Below are 20,071 nucleotides of genomic sequence, written 5' to 3'. Positions count from 1 at the left end.
AACACTTATTTTATCTAGCTTTCTCATAGTCTCGGTAAAGAAGAGGGTTCAGAGAGATTTTGCAATTTGCATTGAGTTAATACAAATAGAGAAATGGCAAAACCCATTCTAGATCCTATGCCTTCTGATTTCCTGCTTGTTTTCTTTCATGACATGGAGAAGAATCAAAAAAGGAAAGGGAAAGGAAAATAATTTGAGTGTATTCCTCATTAGATAGTCTCTCACCACTCTTTGCAAATTTCCTACTGATGTTCGTGGCTGTTGTGACCACTTGGAAGTCGTGATAACGTATTTTCCTTTTGCCTAGGTGTTGTCTGGAGGGTGGAGAAACAGACGTGTGGCATCAACATCAATGAATAGAGAATCCTCTAGGTCTCATGCAGTCTTTACAATTACAATAGAGTCGATGGAGAAAAGCCATGAAACTGTGAACATACGGACCTCCCTTCTCAATCTGGTGGATTTAGCAGGATCTGAAAGGCAAAAAGATACCCATGCAGAAGGGATGAGATTGAAGGTAAGAATGGAATTATGGTCTTCAATTCTTGACTGAATTATTACTAGAAGTCAATACCAAGCTAAGTGTTTTGAGGGCTACAAAGGGTTAAGAAATTTTTGTTGTGGGGTAGGGACAGTAAACATACATGGGATGTGACAAGTGTCAGTAGCAAGAGTATTTGAATTCGTGCCAAAAGGGGTGATATTATGAGTGGTAGCAGGGGTCAGGGGAAGAAGGGTGTGACATGGCCTGCTTGGGGGAAGCATGGCAAAGTAGTTCTTGAGTTAAGGGTTAAGGACCTCGTTCTAGGCTAAGGTATTACCAGAAGTTCTTGCTAATATGTATTGCTAATGTGTATATGTATATGTATGGTAATATGTACTGTCAATAAAATGTGTGTGGCGGTCCAGTGGTTAGGATTTCGCTCTTCCAATGCAAGGGACACAGGTTCAATCCTTGGTCAGGGAACTAAGATCCCACATGCCCTGCGGACAAAATAAATAAATAAATAAAATGTGTGTGGATTCTACAGTTTAGAATATATAAGGGCGAGGGGGGGAGAAGAGTCAGAAATGGTAGAGGAGAGGGTCTTGTTTGCCTTAAAAGTGAGGGTTTGAGCCGCTTGAGCTCTCAGGCAGTTTCAGTCTGTCTCACATTCGTGTTTCTATGGGGACATGAAGCAAAGAAAAATAGCATAAGTTCAAAATAGGACATATGCTGGACCCATTCTAAATGCTTTACATATATTAGCTATTTAACCGTCCCAACAACTCTGGGAAGTGATCCTATTATCCTTTCTATTTTGAAGAAACTGGAGGAAATTTTCCAGGGGTACATGGCTAAGAGTCGCTGAGATTCAAATGGTAATCCAGCTCCACAGACAGGGCTGTCAACTGTGACCCTAAACCACCTTTCTGAATGGTAACAGATAGTGGCAACTCCGAACTCATCACATCTTGCTTAATAATTTCTATTCCTCCTCTCTTTTTTTCTATTCTCCCACTTCTGCAGACCCAGTTACCGAAATATGCTCCCTACGGTAAAAATCCAGTGTAACACGTTTAACCCAAACATTTTTCTTTTCTCCTGAAACCAGTCTTTTAAAGGGGTTTTATTATACATTACGTTGTAGAATTAGACTGAATGTTCTCTTGTAATATGTTCATTGGTGGCTTTGTGGGACATGGGAGTGGGTTATTAGTTTCCATACCCTTATAACGTAGCAAACATTTTAACATAAAAGGATTGAAAAATATGCCTATTAATGCACTGCAACTTTTTTTCCTCTGTTCTCTTCTAGATTTTATCCCTACCTATAGGTCAGTTTAAAACTATTACAATTATGAGGTGACATTGATATTTTTTTCCTTCACGTGATTTTTGTGTTTGTATTTGAATAGTACTAAAATTGCAGTGTGTGCTTTGAATAGGAAAAGGTTAGTGGACAGTTGAGGACATCTTTTTGCTGAGAAGTTAGTTACCTTAACTAATATTGTCCCTGTCTTGCCTTTCCATTCAAAATTGCCACTCTGCTAGGTATATTTTAATTCAAAATACTAAAAAGACACCAGTGCACCTCAATTTTTTGTTCTTTTTCCCAAACGCCCTAGGAAGCAGGTAACATAAACCGATCGTTGAGCTGCCTGGGGCAGGTGATTACTGCGCTTGTCGATGTGGGTAATGGAAAACAGAGACACGTTTGCTACAGAGACTCCAAACTTACCTTCTTACTCCGGGTAAAGTAGATCATTGGGTTCCTGGGCCCCTGTTTTGGTTATGCTCGCTATGGTTGGTAGTCGGATAATCTCTCAGCCTTGGTGCTAATAGTATACATTTTCTTTGCTTAAAAAACATCTTGTGGTTTCTCCCCTGAAAATTTGTACCATTCATATCATTAAACAGGATTCCCTTGGAGGTAATGCCAAAACAGCCATAATTGCAAACGTTCATCCTGGATCTAGGTGTTTTGGGGAAACCCTATCAACGCTTAATTTTGCCCAAAGAGCCAAGCTGATTAAAAATAAGGTAAAATACTGAGTATGCTTAAGTAAATTAGAAGACTATTTAAGCTTGCAGTATCTCACTTTTGTGATTGCCCTCATATTAACATTAGCTTTTAGTTATTGTATTTCTCTGTTGCGAAAGCCTAACTCTAAGCAGCGTTTCTATTTTATCTTTCCGAGCCTTCTATATCGCTCATGTAATTTGAGACTAGAATAGGTCTTGTGGTCATTATTGTTTGGCTAGTTTTCTCTGAAGGGAAGGCAAAGTTTTTCTTTTGTAATTGGGCTGGAGACTAAATTTATTTACCTAAACCACGCTATCGGAGCTGGGTGCTGGGAGCAGGAGGATCCGCTATGAAGGTAATTTGATGCTATTGACCAACTTTGTCTTTCAAGTTGTCTGTAACTCTAAGGATTCCTCATTTTTCTTTATATACAAGAAGTTTCCTTGATACTTGTGTACACCAGTGGTCAGAAAACTTCCTGTAAAGGGCCCAAGAGGTAAATAATTTCGGCTTCTTGGACCATATGGTCTCTGTCCCAACCACTCAGCTCTGCCTTTGTAGTGAGAAAGCAGCTATAGATGATACGTAAACATATGGGCATGGCTGTGTTCAAGCAGCACTTCGCCAACCCCTGGTACAGACTGTCAAAAGACCAAGGAGTTCCCCACTTGCTTTGGAGAGGTTGGAGGGCTCTTTGGTTCTAGACAAAAGAATCAAAGGGCATAAATTGGCAAATTAATTTCCTCTCTCTTTCAAAGGAGAAAGTGGTCATTGTTACCTCCCAAAATAGACTCCCTGGTGATCTTATCATGGTAAAAGCAAAGAGGTCCATGTTGCCTCTTCCCTTGGGTAAGGCAGAAGAGTATAGGTCTGGTTATTCATTCATTTTATTGGAGTATGAACCCCCTGTGGGATATTTGTAATATGAGGAGGAAAATCATTAGAGCTTCCTGACCCTATCTCTTGGGACTTACTAGAAGATTTTGGAGAGTGGAGAACTGCAGGGATAATTAGAATTATGTCACCGATGTGACAGTGATGTCACAGTGTATAGGAATGCCTTTTAATGAGGCTGTCCATAAGAATCAAAAATAACTAGAAATGGCTTCTTAACACATGAAATAACAAAACCAGGAGCCTTATACTAGTCCCTGCCAGTGGTGAGTCCTCTGCTGCAGCCTACCAAGGGAAAGTGGCTCGGATGTCTGGAATTTGTTTAAGGGTAAACAGTCCTTCCCAGTGGGCAGACCCAGCTACAGACAGGAACATGGGGACCTTGGGGCTGTCAGAGGTTTCTCCCTCACTCTGGAGTATTGGGTGTTTGATTTGGTTGGCTCTTGACTCTTGTTATCACCCTCTAGGTTTTGTGAGACTTTATGAATTTCTTAGAAGTCATCTCAAATAAGACATTTCTTTAAAACAACCTTTAGTTTGATAATAAAACAGAAATGGAGTTGTCAAACCAACTCTCCCTTCCAGGAGACTGTTAGGAAATACAGGGTTGGATTTTTCTGGAGACGGTGGTTTCTTCCAAGCCAGTGGAGCTCAGGTCATCCCTGCAGTTCCTTACACCTCTTTAGGGAGTGAAGACAGGGGGAGGTGACACTCATGGAGATATTTGCTCTTCATGGGGTGGGGTTATCTCAGGAAGAAGCCAGTGTTAGATGAATATAAGTTGATCCCAGAGGTGACCCAGCCCAGCAGGGCCCAGGGCTAGTCAACAGAGCAGAGACCTAAGTGGGGGCTTGGGGAGGGGAGGGGAAAGAGTCTCTGGCTCTTGGTGTGAAGGCAGAGGGGAAGGAAGCTCCCTCCGCACTGCAGCACACTGATTTTGGAGGCCTTTGGACTGTCTGTGAGATGCAAGTGCAGTTTTGTTTGGTCTTCGTCAGTCCAAATCATACAAACAAATATAAACACGAGACTGTATGACTCAGCATTCTTTTAATGCTTTTTAAAAAAATTCTTGAACAGGCAGTGGTAAATGAAGACACGCAAGGAAATGTGACCCAGCTCCAAGCTGAAGTGAAGAGGCTCAAAGAGCAGCTGGCCCAGCTTACTGCAGGGCAGATACTACCAGAAAGCTTTCGGAGCGGAGGTACGACGAGCGCGGTGTCCTCTAACCTGAGGAAATCCAGGTGTGGGTATTAGTATGAGAGCCCTCCAGTGACAGGCACAACGCAGTAAGGCTACCCAGATTTCCCACAAGTGTCTGTTCCTGTTTATTTCACCTACATAGGAACATGGTACTTTGTAACCAGACACAGTTACCACAGGTACTGATTTCTGTGAGATGTGGGAAGGGGGAGTAGAAATAATTTTGAATAATTTATCCCTAATAAGTGCTAAAAAGAGATACTAGTAAATTTCATTTAGATCCACTTCCAAGACTCTGTCATATGTAATCTTTTTATGTTTACTAAATTGGATATGAGAGACTTACTTTTCTTCAAAGAATAGGTAATTTGTAGACTGGGTTAATTTGAAATTCATGATCTGGTGATGAGAGTCTGATTCTTTAAGACGAATTGAGAGCAGTCAGTCAAAGGCTATTTTAGCTCATTTCTTGTTCTTAAAATTTGGGAGATAAAACATTTTTCCTCCTTCCTTTTCTTTCTTACTGGACCCGTTACAGGCAAAGACGAGACTGACTACATGAAGTATTTCCGAGAGGCAATGTTATTTTTTAAGAAATCTGAACAGGAAAAGAAGGTAGGAAACTGAATTAGTAAAAGGGGATTCAAGATATTTTAGGCTTTCACTATGAGGAGCTTTTCTGAGTGAAATAAATGGCACAAGTAAATACAACGAAGACTGAAAAACCTAATTTTGCCTTTGAGATTAAATGTGAAGTTAGTGTTTATTGCTTGTTTTGTGAAAATTTAGGGAAGCCCAGTTATTTTTTATGTTTAACCAAATTATGAATTTCTTAAGTCTTTGGTAGAAAAAGTTAGCCAATTGGAAGACCTCACCCTCAAAAAAGAAAAATTTATTCAATCTAATAAAATGATCGTGAAATTCCGAGAGGATCAAATAATGCGCCTGGAGAAGCTCCACAAGGAATCCCGGGGAAGTTTTCTGCCCGAGGAGCAGGATCTTTTGCTGTCGGAATTGAGGGATGAGATTCAAACTCTGCGAGAACAAGTGAGTACATGACATTCGCAGTAACTGTAAAACTAAAAGAAGTTCAAGGCAAGTATGAATCAGTCACCAAGTTGGTCAGTAAATTTTTGTAGTTTAATACAAGAGAAAGTGTTTTTTGTTTTGTTTTCTTGCGGTACGCGGGCCTCTCACTGCTGTGGCCTCTCCCGCTGTGGAGCACAGGCTCCGGACGCGCAGCCTCAGCGGCCATGGCTCACGGGCCCAGCCGTGCCGCGGCATGTGGGATCTTCTCGGACTGGGGCACGAACCCGCGTCCCCTGCACCGGTAGGCGGACTCTCAACCACTGTGCCACCAGGGAAGCCCGAGAAAGTGGTTTTTTTGTTTTTTTGTGGTACGCGGGCCTCTCACTGTTGTGGCCTCTCCCGTTGCGGAGCACAGGCTCCAGACGCGCAGGCTCAGCGGCCATGGCTCACGGGCCCAGCCGCTCCGCGGCCCAGACCGGTGCGTGAACCCGTGTCCCCAGCATCGGCAGGCGGACTCTCAACCACTGCGCCACCAGGGAAGCCCGCCCAAGAAAGTGTTTTAAATGAATTCAACTGACAGTATGATTGCATAATGTTCCCCCCCCACACACACACTTTTCTAAACTAGTAAAACTTGAAGGGAGAAGGGAGGATGTGGTGGTGGTGTCACTGCCCTGGCAGTTAGCCCCAGCAGGCCAAGCACACTTCCTCCCAGTGGGCACCTGGGGTTATCGGAGCCAGTAGTCTCTTCACAGCTGAGCCCTTTGAAGTGTTGTTGTTTTTCCTTTTCCCTGAGAATCTGGATAGTTGACACAGGCACGTAATTAAAAAACAGGATAATCTCTCACCAGAGGGGATATCTTTTGAGAGTTTTTCTGCATTTTCCAACTAATATTGATAGATGTTTTTACTTTTATCCCTTTTGTGCACAGAAGACAGCATACACACTTTTCTGTACCTTGCCCTTTTCATTTAATGTGTCTTTGGGGGGCATTCCACCCTGGTCAGTAGAGAGTTTCCTAATTCTTTTCAGTGTGTTAATTCAAGCCGTCTACTTTGCAGGAAGAGCCTGCCACAATGTGCACCCTGTGCTTATCACCGCAGGTGCCTGGGTGAACGTTTCAGGGGTAGACGGGGAAGTTTCGAGTTTCCAGACCCGAATGTAGAGTTCAGAGTTGTAGGATATGCACATATTCAGTCTGATGGTAAAAGCTGAAGTGCTCCCCACCCCCGCAGTGCCTGCGGCGTCCACAGTGTTTGCTGTTGGCTTTCAGAAAGACTTGTTCACTAAGGTCATGTTTGTAAATACGTAGGTCTCTAATTCTTCCATGTGACAGGTAGAGCACCACCCCAGAGTTGCAAAATATGCTATGGAAAATCATTCCCTCAGGGAGGAGAACAGAAGACTGAGATTGTCACAGCCTGTGAAAAGAGCCCACGAAATGGATGCCCAGACCATCGCAATCCTGGAAAAAGCTTTCTTTGAAGTATCTGGCACAGAGAAAAATGACAAAAGTAAGACGTGATAGTTGTAAACATGCCTTCTAGGGGCGAGGGGACTGTTTAAAAGGGCATCAATATTGCCTTGCATTGAGGGTTTTCATTTTAGCCTCTAGACCTGGTGTACAAACTTCTTATATACATACTTATTCTTTATGAAGGCTAATAGATACCCATTAGCAAAGGAATACTCAGAATATCTCTGTCTTACAGGTAAAAGATTGATTCAGATATTACTTTACACTTTTATTAAATGGAGTTTTCCTATTTTAAGTATTTGAAATGAAAAGTACTTAACTAATGACAACATGAATGAGTGTAGAGTTGAGATATTTATTCACCTGAGGAACATCTGTACAGTGTGAGAGATGTCAGAGTGATCAGACTCACGGTCCAGCCAGCACAGTGATTGGTCCTGATGTCATGGTTGCGGGTCATGCTTGCCAGTGTATGTTCTGCTCCACATTAGTTCTGTAAGTTTACTGTTACTCTCTGAAAAGTGGTTTAGTTACTGATGTGATTTACACGCGTGGCAGCTATTGGTGTTAATGCTCTGGGATTTGGTAACAAAGTCTATGTTTGCTCCATTCTTAGAGTGAATATCTTCATGGTCTTTTATCACACTCTGTTTCAGCCTTTGTTTCTCTTTAGGTTGAAATTGAGATCGTTCTAATCTTTTTATACTGCAATGATAAAGGAAAAAAATACTTTTTAAATTTCCTTTTCCAAGCCTTCTTCCATTCTGTTATGAATTAACAAAAGAATAAAATTCACAGAATATGGGTTGTAGAGAGACCACAATTTTAGATGCAAAGTTAAAATCAGGTTTTCTATATTAACTATTTTTTCCTACAATGCTCTGTATTTTGTTGGCCATTTTGCCCTCAGTAGTACCTTAACTTACTATCTTTGAAAGATACTAATGGTAATTTCTGGACCTCACCATCTTCTAAACATACATCATTCTCTAAACAATTTCTTTTTTAATAAGCAGTTTGGGTATTTACTTCAATCTTTCTTTTTTTTTTAAACATTTATTTTATTAATTTATTTTCCTTATTTTTTTTTGGCTGCGTCGGGTCTTACTTGCGGCACATGGGTTCTTTGTTGAGGCATCTCTGTTGAAGCATGCAGAATCTTTTCATTACAGTGTGCAGTCTGCTCGGGTTTCTGTCTAGCTGTGGCACATGGTCTTCTCTCTAGTTGTGGCATGCAGGTTTTCTCTCTCTAGTTGTGGTGCACAGACTCCAGGGCTCATGGGTCCTGTAGTTGTGGCACGTGGGCTCCAGAGCACGTGGGCTTCTCTGTAGTTTGCGGCAGGCGGGCTCTCATTGAGGTGCACGAGCTCAATAGTTGTGGTGCATGGGCTTAGTTGCTCCACGGCATGTGAGATCTTAGTTGCCTGGACAGGGATCGAGCCCACGTCCCCTGCATTGGAAAGCTGATTCTTTACCACTGGACCACCAGGGAAGTCCCTCTCTAAACATTTTTACATGTTATTTCCCATACTGAAACTCAGTGGCACTCTTTTCAACAAAATCAGCCTTTTAAGCAATCCCTGAAAATTAATATATTCTACCTGGTAGATGATACCAAGTTCTTTCAGTTGGCTGCCATTGCTATTTGTTTCTTTTGCTAAAAATTCATTGACCGTTGGCACTAATTCCTGCAAGATTCAATTGGTGATGTTTCTCTGTCCAGCAGTGTGGGTGTTATACTTCAGTCATTGTTTGCTCTTTTCACTTAATGGAAAAGGTGTTGGCTTAAATATGCCCCATCATCCTGTGGCTTCACAGCTTCTCAGAAACAACTTCTGATACTCTTTGATGCACTGGGTTGTGTCTTACGTCTCCTCTTGAGTTACAGGCTCTTGTATTTTAGGGTCCACTTTCCAGTGATTTCTCTTTTTTCCTCCTTGTGCTTCAAAATTGATACCTGGCAAAGAACTTAGAATATGTATTCTGTTATTTTTCTCTTTCAAAGACCAGGTTGTTTCCTTATTATCAGGTCAGCAAAGATTCTCTCCTAAAGCTCCGAAAGAGCCATGTTCGTTAGCAAACACTGAGAAGTTAAAAGCACAACTCCTGCAAGTTCAGACAGAGCTGAATAATTCAAAGCAAGAATATGAAGAATTCAAAGAACTAACTAGGTAAAGTATAAATACACATTCATGCTTACTATTTCTGATCTTTTAGTGTTGGTTTGTTTTGGTGTTTAGCATTGATGATTTAATTGAGCATTTACCTTAAATATTCTAATATAGCAGCTAACTTGTTTTGACATGAAGGAAAAGGGCTTGCATCTAGCTCTTTTTCTTTACTCATTTTTTAAAATTGAGGTACAGTTGACATAAACTTCTAGTCTTTAATAATATATTCAATGAACTAGATGATACAGATGTTTTAAGGGATATACCTATTGAGATGAGTATCTGTTAAAGTTACTTGTAAATTCTTTATCTGGCCAGCAAATTTAAATCACCACTGTTATGAATTAGATCAGGATTTTTAGAAATTACAGGTTTGTTAATATTCTTTTTTTTTGACATTCAAGTTCTATGCAGTTATTTATTTTTTATTAAATTTTTCCTGTTAATATTCTCACTTGATATTCTTTGTAAAAGAAAACAAAGATAAACCACATTCATATTATAACTAAGATTAATCCTATTCTAAAATATATAGAAATGTTTGTTTTAAAAATAACATATTACATATGGATCACTGTGGATTGTTTGGGCTTTTGAATTGGAGTGCTACCATTTGCTAGTTGAATACCTTAAACAGTCATCAATCTCTGAGCTGTATTTTACCCAATTGGAAAATCCCAGTAATAATCTGAAAATATCTCTGATTTAAAGAGATAACTATAAAGTTTTGTGAGAATATAAACTGTAAAGTACTCTACAAATGTATGACATTACTTATTACCTGAAACACTCAATATTATAATATGTATTAGGAAAAGGCAGCTGGAATTAGAATCAGAGCTTCAGTCTTTGCAAAAAGCGAACCTTAATCTTGAAAACCTTTTGGAAGCAACAAAAGCCTGCAAGCGGCAAGAAGTTTCTCAGCTGAATAAAATTCATGCTGAAACACTTAAGGTAGGTAATCTGAAGCAATACTTCAACCTTAAGTCAGTGGTGTCTCATTTTGTTAATAATGGAGAGTCTGCACAGATTATCTCCAGGTACAGATAGAATCCCTTGCCAACAGTTAACCCCAGGGTAATACTAGTCCTAGGGTTCTGATTATACCCCCAGTGGCAGGGTCGTGTAGGGAAGATTACAGCATTTGGAATCAGACCTGGGTTCAAATTCTAATCTGTCAGTAACCTTAGGCAGGGTTTCCTAACTTCTGAGCCTCATTTATTGCCTCTGAATTGGAGACGAGGCCAACTTAATAACAAGGTTTTTCGAGCATTAAATGAGATAATAAAGTTCCTGGCACCTGATGGCTCTCAGTATATGGCAATTGTTGCTATAATGTGTTGTGTGCTCAAAGCTTGCAGTGGAAGAATAGAAATCCTAAAGATAAAGACCACTAAAGGATCAAGGGTAACATGGGGAATAATAGAAGGGATGGTTCCCCTAAATAACCATAGCCCTCATGAAAGAAGAAAACTGTGAACATCTGAGAATGAGGAGAGGGAAGGGGAATACATAAGGAAGGCAAAGGTTAAGAAGCTGATGCTGCTCATCCTGGTTATTTTAACTTTTGGACCAAATTCTCTGAAGGCTTAAAAAACCCCTTTCCTTATACATCTTAAAAATAATAGGTGTTTATCTCTAATGGTTATCTTTATCAGTGATGCTTTTTGTATCACTTAACAGGATACTGCTTTTCAAAGTAATTTTATTTGTTTGAATAGGTAATCACATGACTGGAATTTTTTTTTTTTTTTCTTTGCGGTACGCGGGCCTCTCACTATTGTGGCCTCTCCCGTTGCGGAGCACAGGCTCTGGACGCACAGGCTCAGAAGCCATGGCTCACGGGCCTAGCTGTTCCATGGCATGTGGGATCTTCCCGGACCGGAGCATGAACCGTGTCCCCTGCATCGGCAGGCAGACTCTCAACCACTGTGCCACCAGGGAAGCCCGGAATTTTTTTCTTTCATATTATTTATTTGGTTGCACTGGGTCTTAGTTGCAGCAGGCAAGCTCCTTAGTTGCGGCTTGCCGGCTCCTTAGATGCAGTACCTGGGCTCCTTAATTGTGGCATGCAAAGTTTTAGTTGCGTCATGGATGTGGGATCTAATTCCCTGGCCAGGGATCGAACCCAGGCCCCCTGCATTGGGAGCGTAGAGTCTTAACCGCTGCACCACCAGGGAAGTCCCATGACTGGAATTTTTAAAGGTACAAAGTGACAAGTCTCATTCTGTCTGCTGTCCTTTCAGCCAACCAAGACCCTCCTTGGAGGCAGACAATGTCACGAAGTTTTTTTGTTTTTTCTTTCTTTTTCATATATTTTTTTTATTTTTCACAAACAGTAGCATACACATACACATCATTCTACACCTCAATTTTTTGTTTAAACATAATGATATTTTAGAGTTTGTCCCATGTCTAAAGGGAGAAAAACAAACTTTATTCTCATTTATTTATTTTTTGGCTGCGTTGGGTCTTTGTTGCTGCGCACAGGCTTTCTCTAGTTGCGGTGAGCGGGGGCTACTCTTCGTTGCAGTGCGCGGGCTTCTCATTGTGGTGGCTTCTCTTGTTGTGGAGCATGGGCTCTAGGTGCGTGGGCTTCAGTAGTTGCAGCACGCAGGCTCAATAGTTCTGACACACAGACTTAGTTGCTCCACGGCATGTGGAATCTTCCCGGACCAGGGCTTGAACCTGTGTCCCCTGCATTGGCAGCCAGATTCTTAACCACTGCGCCACCAGGGAAGTCCCTCTCTCCTTTTTGTTTTGTTTGTTTTGGCAGCTGCACAAGAATATACTGTATGGATATATCATGATTTAACTTGATATATATCAAGTTAAATACTATTATTTAACTTGAAAATACTATTTTCAAGTAAATACAAGAAAAATACTATTTTTTCTTATAAAGGTAGAATTTTTAAGGTTGCTCTTTTAAAAAGGCAGCCTTTAAAATCTGTGCAGGAAATTATTTTAAAATACTTGCAGAATATCACCAAATGTTTCATAATTTGAGTTTGTAGCCCCTTAGCAATAGAATTATAGAGCTTGAAGCACTGTGGCATTCTAGTCTACTTTTTATAGCTGAGCAAACAGGATGAAGGGGATTAAAAGGTTTGCCAAGAGTAGCATAGCAATTCAGGTCTTGTTGTTGTTCATTTTTAATTATGTGAGAACTTTATGGATACATTATCCATGTTTAAAGGACGTATACATATGTATACAAGTTTTGGTTAAAGTTCCTTTTGAGTACCACTGCCAATCTGGGTCTAATCTGGTCCTTCATCCCCCATCCCCATCCCCAGGGGTAATTTATCATCAATTTGGGAATCCTTTTTCTTAGCAATTTTGTACAGTAAATATACATAGTCTGAGAACATATGTGGAGTTATTTCATAGAGTTTTTTTTTTCTTTTGTCATACTTTGTTTTTAAAAATAAATGGAATCATCCTACATATGTTATTCTGCAATGCGCTTTTGTTAACTCAGGAATATGCCTTGGGTCTTTCCACATGAACTAGTACTTAGAACTCTACCTCATTTTAAACCCAGGCTTCTGTGCTTTGGAATAATTCCGTGGCTTATTTAGGTGGTTTCCAGTGCAAGCATTCTCCGGGGCGGGTTTTATGAAGGAGAAGTGGTAGTTTTAGGACGTTTCAGCATCCTGCTGAAGTGCCCTCCAAGTGGCTGCACCACATTCCTTCCCAGGAAGCCTGGGAGCACTCCTTCCACAGCACTGGCCCCAGAACTGGCATTGTTCGACAGTCTGATGGGTGAAAATGGTTTTAATTCCACTTTCCCTCATTTCTAGTGAGGTCAGACCACATCTTTTCCTATGTTCATTGCCATTGGTTGGAACACAGGAAAAGATGTTTGACCTATGAAAAAGTGCCTACTTTCCTCCTAGTTATTTATCTTGTGATTTGTAGGCGTTTTCTGTGTTAATCTTTTGTTTGTTATGTATACTGCCAGTATATTCTGCCATCATGTTCCTTGTCTTTCATCTTTGTATGTGATACTTTTGTTATACAGAAGTTTTAAATTTTTGATATAGCCAGGTTTATTGATCTTTTATCTTTGTGACTTTCTTTTTTTGGCCGTGCCGAGTGGCTTGCTGGATCTTAGTTCCCTGACCAGAGATTGAACCCGGGCCCCAGCAGTGAAAGTGCCAAGTCCTGACCACTGGCCTGCCAGGGAATTCCCCCTTTGTGACTTTTTAAATACGTTTTTAAAGGCCTAGACAATCTCAAGAGCATCAGTATATTCTACTTTCTTTTACTACTTTTATTTTATTTTATTTTTTTGCTTTAAAATACGCTGTTTATTTTTTTCTCTAATTATAAAAATAATACATTATGCAAACAGATAGTTTAGGAAACACAAAAATCCACCCAGGAAAACAACAACAAAAGCCCCTCCATTCCACCAGCCAGAGATAAGCGCTGCTGGTGTCTGTGACTACGGCACATCTGAGGCCGTGCACCCAGCCCCGGCCTCTGCAGAACTGAGGTGGGGCTGCAGGCCAGGAACAAACAGCGAGACACATGTAAGACAGCTGAGCAGGATAAAGCCGGAGTCTTGTCTTCCAACATCTAGAAGCTGTTTCTCCCTCCTTGGCACACGGTGAGGGCCAGCGTCCCAGGCCCCGCAGGGACCCCCCGCCCCACAGCAGCTTCCAGGGGAGCACAGTTTACCCAGATGCTCTGGAATGATTTTAAAATCTGGAGCGGATTCACGGCTACCCCTGTGCTAATCTCACTCATGGCTTCCAGATCTGCTCCCTGGGCCAGAAGCGGGTGGGGAGAGGCCTCAGGCCGGGGTGCCCGAGGGGCCTGGACATGGGCCGTCATGTGCAGAGAAATGCCCGGGAGCCATGCATCTCAGGGGGGACTGGCCTGCCTGGACCTCACCACATACAGACGATGCCTTTTAAGTCTGGGCAGAAGACAGAAGAACTCACAATAAAAGGAAGGCTGCAGTAAGGCTCCAAAGTTTCTGCACATAGAACGGTGACCATTTTTGATGCTGCAGAGCCCCACCCACCAGGGGACACAGGAAGAGCATGTCCTGGCTCCCTGAGGACAGGGCTGGCCTCTCCTCTCTCAGCCAGACACCCATGTCCATGGCCACAGGGGATGCCCCAGGGCTCCCCAGGGCACAGCGGGGACCTGCGGGCAAGGACCCTGAGCCTGTGGGTGCGACCGCATGGTCCAGAGCAGGCACCAGGAGACGGGGGAGAGAGCCGGGTGCCGGGGTTGGAGTCCCAGCTTTACCGCCCGCTGCCCTTGGACCAGGCAGTCTGTTGGGCCTTGGTTTCCTCATCTATAAAATGGGAATAATGCCCACCTCATGGGCTCCTGAAGGGACTAAATAAAACAGGAGAAGCAGGTCACAGCACTGGCACATCTCAAGGGTAAATAAATGTCACAGTACCCATCACTCCTTCCCATTAACCTGCTTCGTGTCAACCCTGTGGCTCTCACTTTCTTTAAAACTGTCCCTCTGAGCGCTGACCAAAGCCTGGGGGGTAAAGGGGAGGTTTATCCTATCCAGAGCCAACCGGAATCTAGATCCAGCCAGGCCTGCCAGGTGGCGAGAACCCGTGAGCCAGCAGCCTGGACCCTGGACCAGAGAAGAGCAGCCCCGCGAGGGCTCTGCCAGGGCCATGTTCAGACTGCAGAGCAGACAGGGCCCAACAAAGGACGGGCTTGTGTGGAGGGGCCCCGTGGGGGGCACTGAGGCGATGCAGGCAGACCTCAGGGGAAGGCACCGGCCAAGCTGGAACTCTCCCTGCAACACTGAATCCCTCATCATTGTTTTGCCTTTAATCACATTTTTAAACACTTAACATACAAACATCTGTTCCTTGTTGTTTTGTCTTTGTTACTCTGTCATCCTCAAAATGAAAGTCCAGAACTTTCTGCACTAATTTTAAAGTCAGGCTGAACGTTTAGTAATGAACAAGGCTGCTTAAATTTCCCTCTAATTTTGTCTAAGTTTATCATAAGTAGGGTCATCATAAGGGAGTTTCTGAATCATTCCAATCAACGATTCTAAGACCTTCATCTTTTTGCTGTCTTTCTCAATGGCGGAACCGTGCAGGAGAGATCTCCAAGCAAAAGCAAAACCTTGGTAGCACCTGATCTCAGATTTGATTTTAGCTCCATGTAACGTGTTATACTGTCTTCCTTCAGTCATACCCAAACTACTTCCTTATTCATAGCCTTCCTGATACCCTTCCCTGTGAAACCTCTCATCCGCCATCACGATGGCATCGAACATGGCCTGACTCCCAGCCGTGGCGGCAGCCGCCCCACCCCGTTCTGCAGCCACAGACCCGCAGAGCCTTGGGCACGGATGCCTCTTTTACTACTTTTATAATTTTCTTTTTACATTGAGATTTTTAATGTGTCTGCTATTTTATTTTTAAATGGCATGACATACAGGTTTACCTTTTTAAAAAAATAGACCATGTTTTATATATGGAATCTAAAAAAAAAATGGTTCTGAAGAACCTAGGGAGGGGCAGGACAGGAATAAAGACGCGGACATAGAGAATGGACTTGAGGACACGGGGAGGGGGAAGGGTAAGCTGGGACGAAATGAGAGAGTGGCATGTACTTACATATGCTACCAAATGTAAAATAGATAGCTAGTGGGAAGCAGCCGCATAGCACAGGGAGATCAGCTTGGTGCTTTGTGACCACCTAGAGGGGTGGGATAGGGAGGGTGGGAGGGAGGGAGACGCAAGAGGAGGAGATGTGGGGACATATGTATACGTACAGCTGATTCACTTTGTTATAAAGCAGAAACTAACACACCACTGTAAAGCAATTATACTCCAATAAAGATATTTTTAAAAATAATAAAATAGACCATGTTTTTCTCATTAATTTGAACTTTCCACATATAAATTATTCTAATTCTGGACTTTTTATTTTCTTCCAGTGTTCTGTTTGATTATACATATGCTAATAATGCATTGTTTTAGTGACCATACACTTCCTAATTTGTTGTCTTTTTGTCTCGCACTTTTTTTTTTGTATACAGTTTAGAGTCGACTTATCAAATTTCATTTTTCAAAATCTTACAGCAATTTTTGCTTGAGACTGCTTTGAACTGATAGGTTTGTTTCCACAAGGGCATTTCTATGCAGCCTCTCAAGGATACATTTTCTTTTCTTTTTTTTCTTAAATATTTGCTTATTTGGCTGCTCCAGGTCTTAGCTGCAGCATGTGGGATCTTTAGTTGCGGCATGTGAACTCTTAGTTGTGGCATGTGGGATCTAGTTCTCTGACCAGGGATTGAACCTGGGCCCCATGCATTGGGAGCGTGGAGTCTTAGCCACTGGACCACCAGGGAAGTCCCAAGGATACCTTTTCTTTTCTCTTGATGAACAGAATTTTAATTTTATCCTCTCTGTTCACACAATTATAAATATGCTATTTTCATGTGTGCTAATGTTGTTTTCCTAATAATTTTTTGCTGCAGATCATAACGACACCAACCAAGGCTTATCAACTTTGGTCTCGATCAGTACCAAAATTAAGCCCTGAACTGGAGAGCTTTGGCTCTGCACACACTCAGAATTCTAGCAGATTGGATAAGGATATCTTAAATGAGCCATTGCCACCTGAGATTAGTGAACAAGCTTTTGAAGCCATTTCTGAAGAGCACAGAATGGTGCAGGTACCTGTTTAGTATTAAAATCGTATATTTTTCAGGATGAGTGTGTAAAAATCCCTGTGTTAGAAATCAGCCTGCTCTTGTTCTTTTAATCTGCTTTGCAGTATTTAGCAAGTCAGTTGCCACTTTCCTTGAGCTTTGGTTCTCTCGTGTGTAAAAAGACCAGTTTGCTACTAGCTTCTAGTTCCAGAACTGGTTTACATGGCACAGTGTTGTATCTGCTAAAGAAGATTAAATAGTTGAAAGAATCTTGTGATCAAATTTTAGACAGCTTTTGGTATATTTGAAATAACATGTGAAGTTTGTTTATCTCAGAATTCAGTGATTTATTTTTTCTTTTAAGAAGTTTATGTACTGTCTAGTAAAACTTACAGGGAGCCACGTCACCCCAAATTCCAAAATTTTGCCCTTCCACGGGTATGGAGGCCTTTCTGGTGAAAGTCACTTCATATAGGCCTGAGAAAGTTTCTTAGAAGTCTCAAGATGGCTCTACGATTTAATCTATGATTTTAACTTTTATTACTTCTTTCCTTTGTGTTTGAAATTATCCACTTTGATGGGCCACAAGTATAATTCTGAAACATGAGAAATCATTAGTGTAGTCTTTTGAAGTGGTTTTCTGGCTCCAAACTGGCCTTTGAAACCTTTGTCCATATGAGGTTTTGAGTTTTGTATTTTTAATGCAGAAGAAATTATGGAATGTTTAAGATGTCCATTAAAAGAATTTTTGACCACTGAAGTTCTTGTGTTGCAGGAACAAATGTGTGCCCTTCAAGTCAAGTTGGATGAAGAAGAGCATAAAAACCTAAAGCTTCAGCAGCACATTGACAAACTGGAACATCATTCTACTCAAATGCAGGAGGTGAGACCGTGAGCATTGCCTCAGAAAATACATGAAACAGATCCTCAAAGTAAGAGCATCCCAGGAAGGAAATGACTTTATGAAGCCTTGGTCAAGGTTTATTTGAGTTGTATTCTCTATTTTGTTACTTCACCTACTATAATGAGACACACATCCCTAGTCTGAATTTAAGACTAGATTTTAAAAACAGAAACAAGGTGATGATTTGGAGTGTGTCTTAACATGCTAGTATTTTTTTTCCAGTAAATTTATCTCTTTCCCAAAGCTTTTCTCATCGGAAAGAACTGATTGGACCAAACAGCAGCAAGGGTATCTCTCTCAGTTGAATGTCCTTGAAAAGCAGCTTCAAGACACTCAGACCAAGAATGACTGTGAGTCTGAACACTGGAAGCTTCCTAATCTGAATACTGTAACTCAGTATCTTTTTACTCATATGGATAAAATGTTGTCCCTGTGTTTTTGGTTGGTTGTTTCTGTTTGTTTGTTTTAAATTAGACCAGATGAGTAATAGCAATATATTATAAAGGGTCATTTTTTCCAGGACTGCTCTCAAACAAATGATACAAATGTTTGCTTAAAGTTTTAATACTGCTTTGAAAACGAAGTGTCTTGAATTCATAAGATGAATGTTTTACTAGTGACAAAAAAGCATAAAATATATTTGTATATATTCATAGATGTGGGAATATCATTTAATTCCCAATTTTTTCAGTTTCTTCTTTCATCAGAGTATTTGCAATAGCTTATGATAAAGCTAAGGCAAAAAAGACAGCCGTTTCCTTTTCTTTGATCTAAAAAGTAACCTAATTTTAATTCCAGTTGGAGTTTCCTTAGAAGACCAGAGTGTTTAACCTATTTTGGAACGTTCTGGTGCATCTCCAAGGGTTTTCAATAAGTAAGATTAGGTCACTTAAAATACGTTAAATCTCTTGTCTTTTTTTCTTATTTGAAGAGTTTTGATGCACATTCTGCAGGAGAAATGTAGAAAAATCAAATGACCTACATGTGAGGGACAGGTGTTAACTTTTTTTTTTTGGTAGAAATATACGAAAAACCATGAGCAAGGGAGAGGAAGAAAATAGAAATCTCAGTGCTCCTAGATACATCCCATTTAGTTGTTCAAAATTTTTACACTTAAAATGGTCTCTTCAACTTGTTTTTGCTGATTGTGTGAAGGGTACCTATCAAATTTATTTGCCTCCTTTGTAAAACATACATGTAAAGAAAAGTCTGTTAAGAGTTATTATGTGTTTGTTTGTTTGTTTTAGTTTTGAAAAGTGAGGTACATGACCTGCGAGTAGTTCTTCATTCTGCAGACAAGGAGCTGTCTTCGGTGAAACTGGAATATATTTCATTCAGAGAGAGTCAGGAGAAAGAACTCAACAGCCTTTCTGAAAGACACATGCATGTACAGCTTCAACTAGATAATGTCAGGTAGAGTTGTTCTGTTATTGTTTCAAGTTGCCTGATTGGCCTGTAACCCAGGACTACTTGAAGTACAAGTGCTATAAACCCAACTCAAACTAGTTTAAAAAACTAAGAGGTAATTTATTGGAAATTCCCTGGCTGTCCAGTGGTTAGGACTCTGTGCTTTCACTGCCGAGGGCCTGGGTTTGATCCCTGGTCAGGGAACTAAAATCCTGCAAGCCGCATTGTGCCCCCGTTTAAAAAAAAAAAAAAAAAAAAAAAGGTAGTTTATTGGCTCACGACATTGGGAAGCCCCAGAGGTGATTTTGGTTTCACGGACAAACTAGATTGAATCTCAAACAATATTGTCAGTGTGCATCCCCATCCCCCCCATCCCCCCCAGCTTCTCTCCCTCACTTCCTCTTTCACTCCCTCCCTCCCTTTCTCTCTGCTCTTCTTTCGTCTGTGTATTGCCCTTATTCTCTTCTACTGTTGAGGACCTTGCTCTATGTGATGGGGAACAGATTGCCCCAGACAGCTCCATCTTCTGTCTCCTGGCATAACAATCCCTGCGAAGAAATTCTCTCTCCCCATTGCCGTATATCAACCCCAGAGAAAACTGGTATTGTTCTTGCTTGAGTCATCTGCTTACTTTTGGATCAGTCACTTGCCAAGTGTTGGCCCAACAGAGGTGATGTGTCTGTTTCCTCTCCAGCGGGAAAGGTGTGCTCTTACTAGAAGGGACAGTACAAGGTAGACCAAATCTGTAGTTGCCACCCTTGTCCACAGTAACTCCAGAGGCTGGCTAGTTAGTCAAGTGCTGGTAATCTTGAAACAAAGTA

General features: G+C 41.3%; 1 protein-coding gene and 1 pseudogene across 1 annotated transcript in view; one reads left to right on the top strand and one right to left on the bottom strand.

The window, feature by feature from the left end:
• KIF15 (kinesin family member 15) overlaps positions 1-20,071 on the top strand; it is a 74,630-nt gene that overhangs the window by 35,210 nt on the left and 19,349 nt on the right. The window contains exons 8-20 of the mRNA XM_060022211.1: positions 308-517; positions 2,110-2,235; positions 2,402-2,524; positions 4,479-4,602; positions 5,140-5,216; positions 5,439-5,648; positions 6,968-7,145; positions 9,138-9,279; positions 10,092-10,233; positions 16,766-16,963; positions 17,715-17,822; positions 18,088-18,193; positions 19,091-19,256. Of these exons, the coding sequence (XP_059878194.1) occupies positions 308-517; positions 2,110-2,235; positions 2,402-2,524; positions 4,479-4,602; positions 5,140-5,216; positions 5,439-5,648; positions 6,968-7,145; positions 9,138-9,279; positions 10,092-10,233; positions 16,766-16,963; positions 17,715-17,822; positions 18,088-18,193; positions 19,091-19,256 (1,910 nt within the window). The remainder of the gene's footprint in view (positions 1-307; positions 518-2,109; positions 2,236-2,401; positions 2,525-4,478; positions 4,603-5,139; positions 5,217-5,438; positions 5,649-6,967; positions 7,146-9,137; positions 9,280-10,091; positions 10,234-16,765; positions 16,964-17,714; positions 17,823-18,087; positions 18,194-19,090; positions 19,257-20,071) is intronic.
• On the bottom strand, positions 15,172-15,747 carry LOC132431852 (protein LTO1 homolog pseudogene; annotated as a pseudogene).

This window comes from Delphinus delphis, chromosome 10, assembly GCF_949987515.2.
Source record: "Delphinus delphis chromosome 10, mDelDel1.2, whole genome shotgun sequence".
Classification (NCBI taxonomy): Eukaryota; Metazoa; Chordata; class Mammalia; order Artiodactyla; family Delphinidae; genus Delphinus; species Delphinus delphis.
Note: the sequence above shows the minus strand (reverse complement) of the source record. Positions and strands in the feature narration are given on the sequence as shown.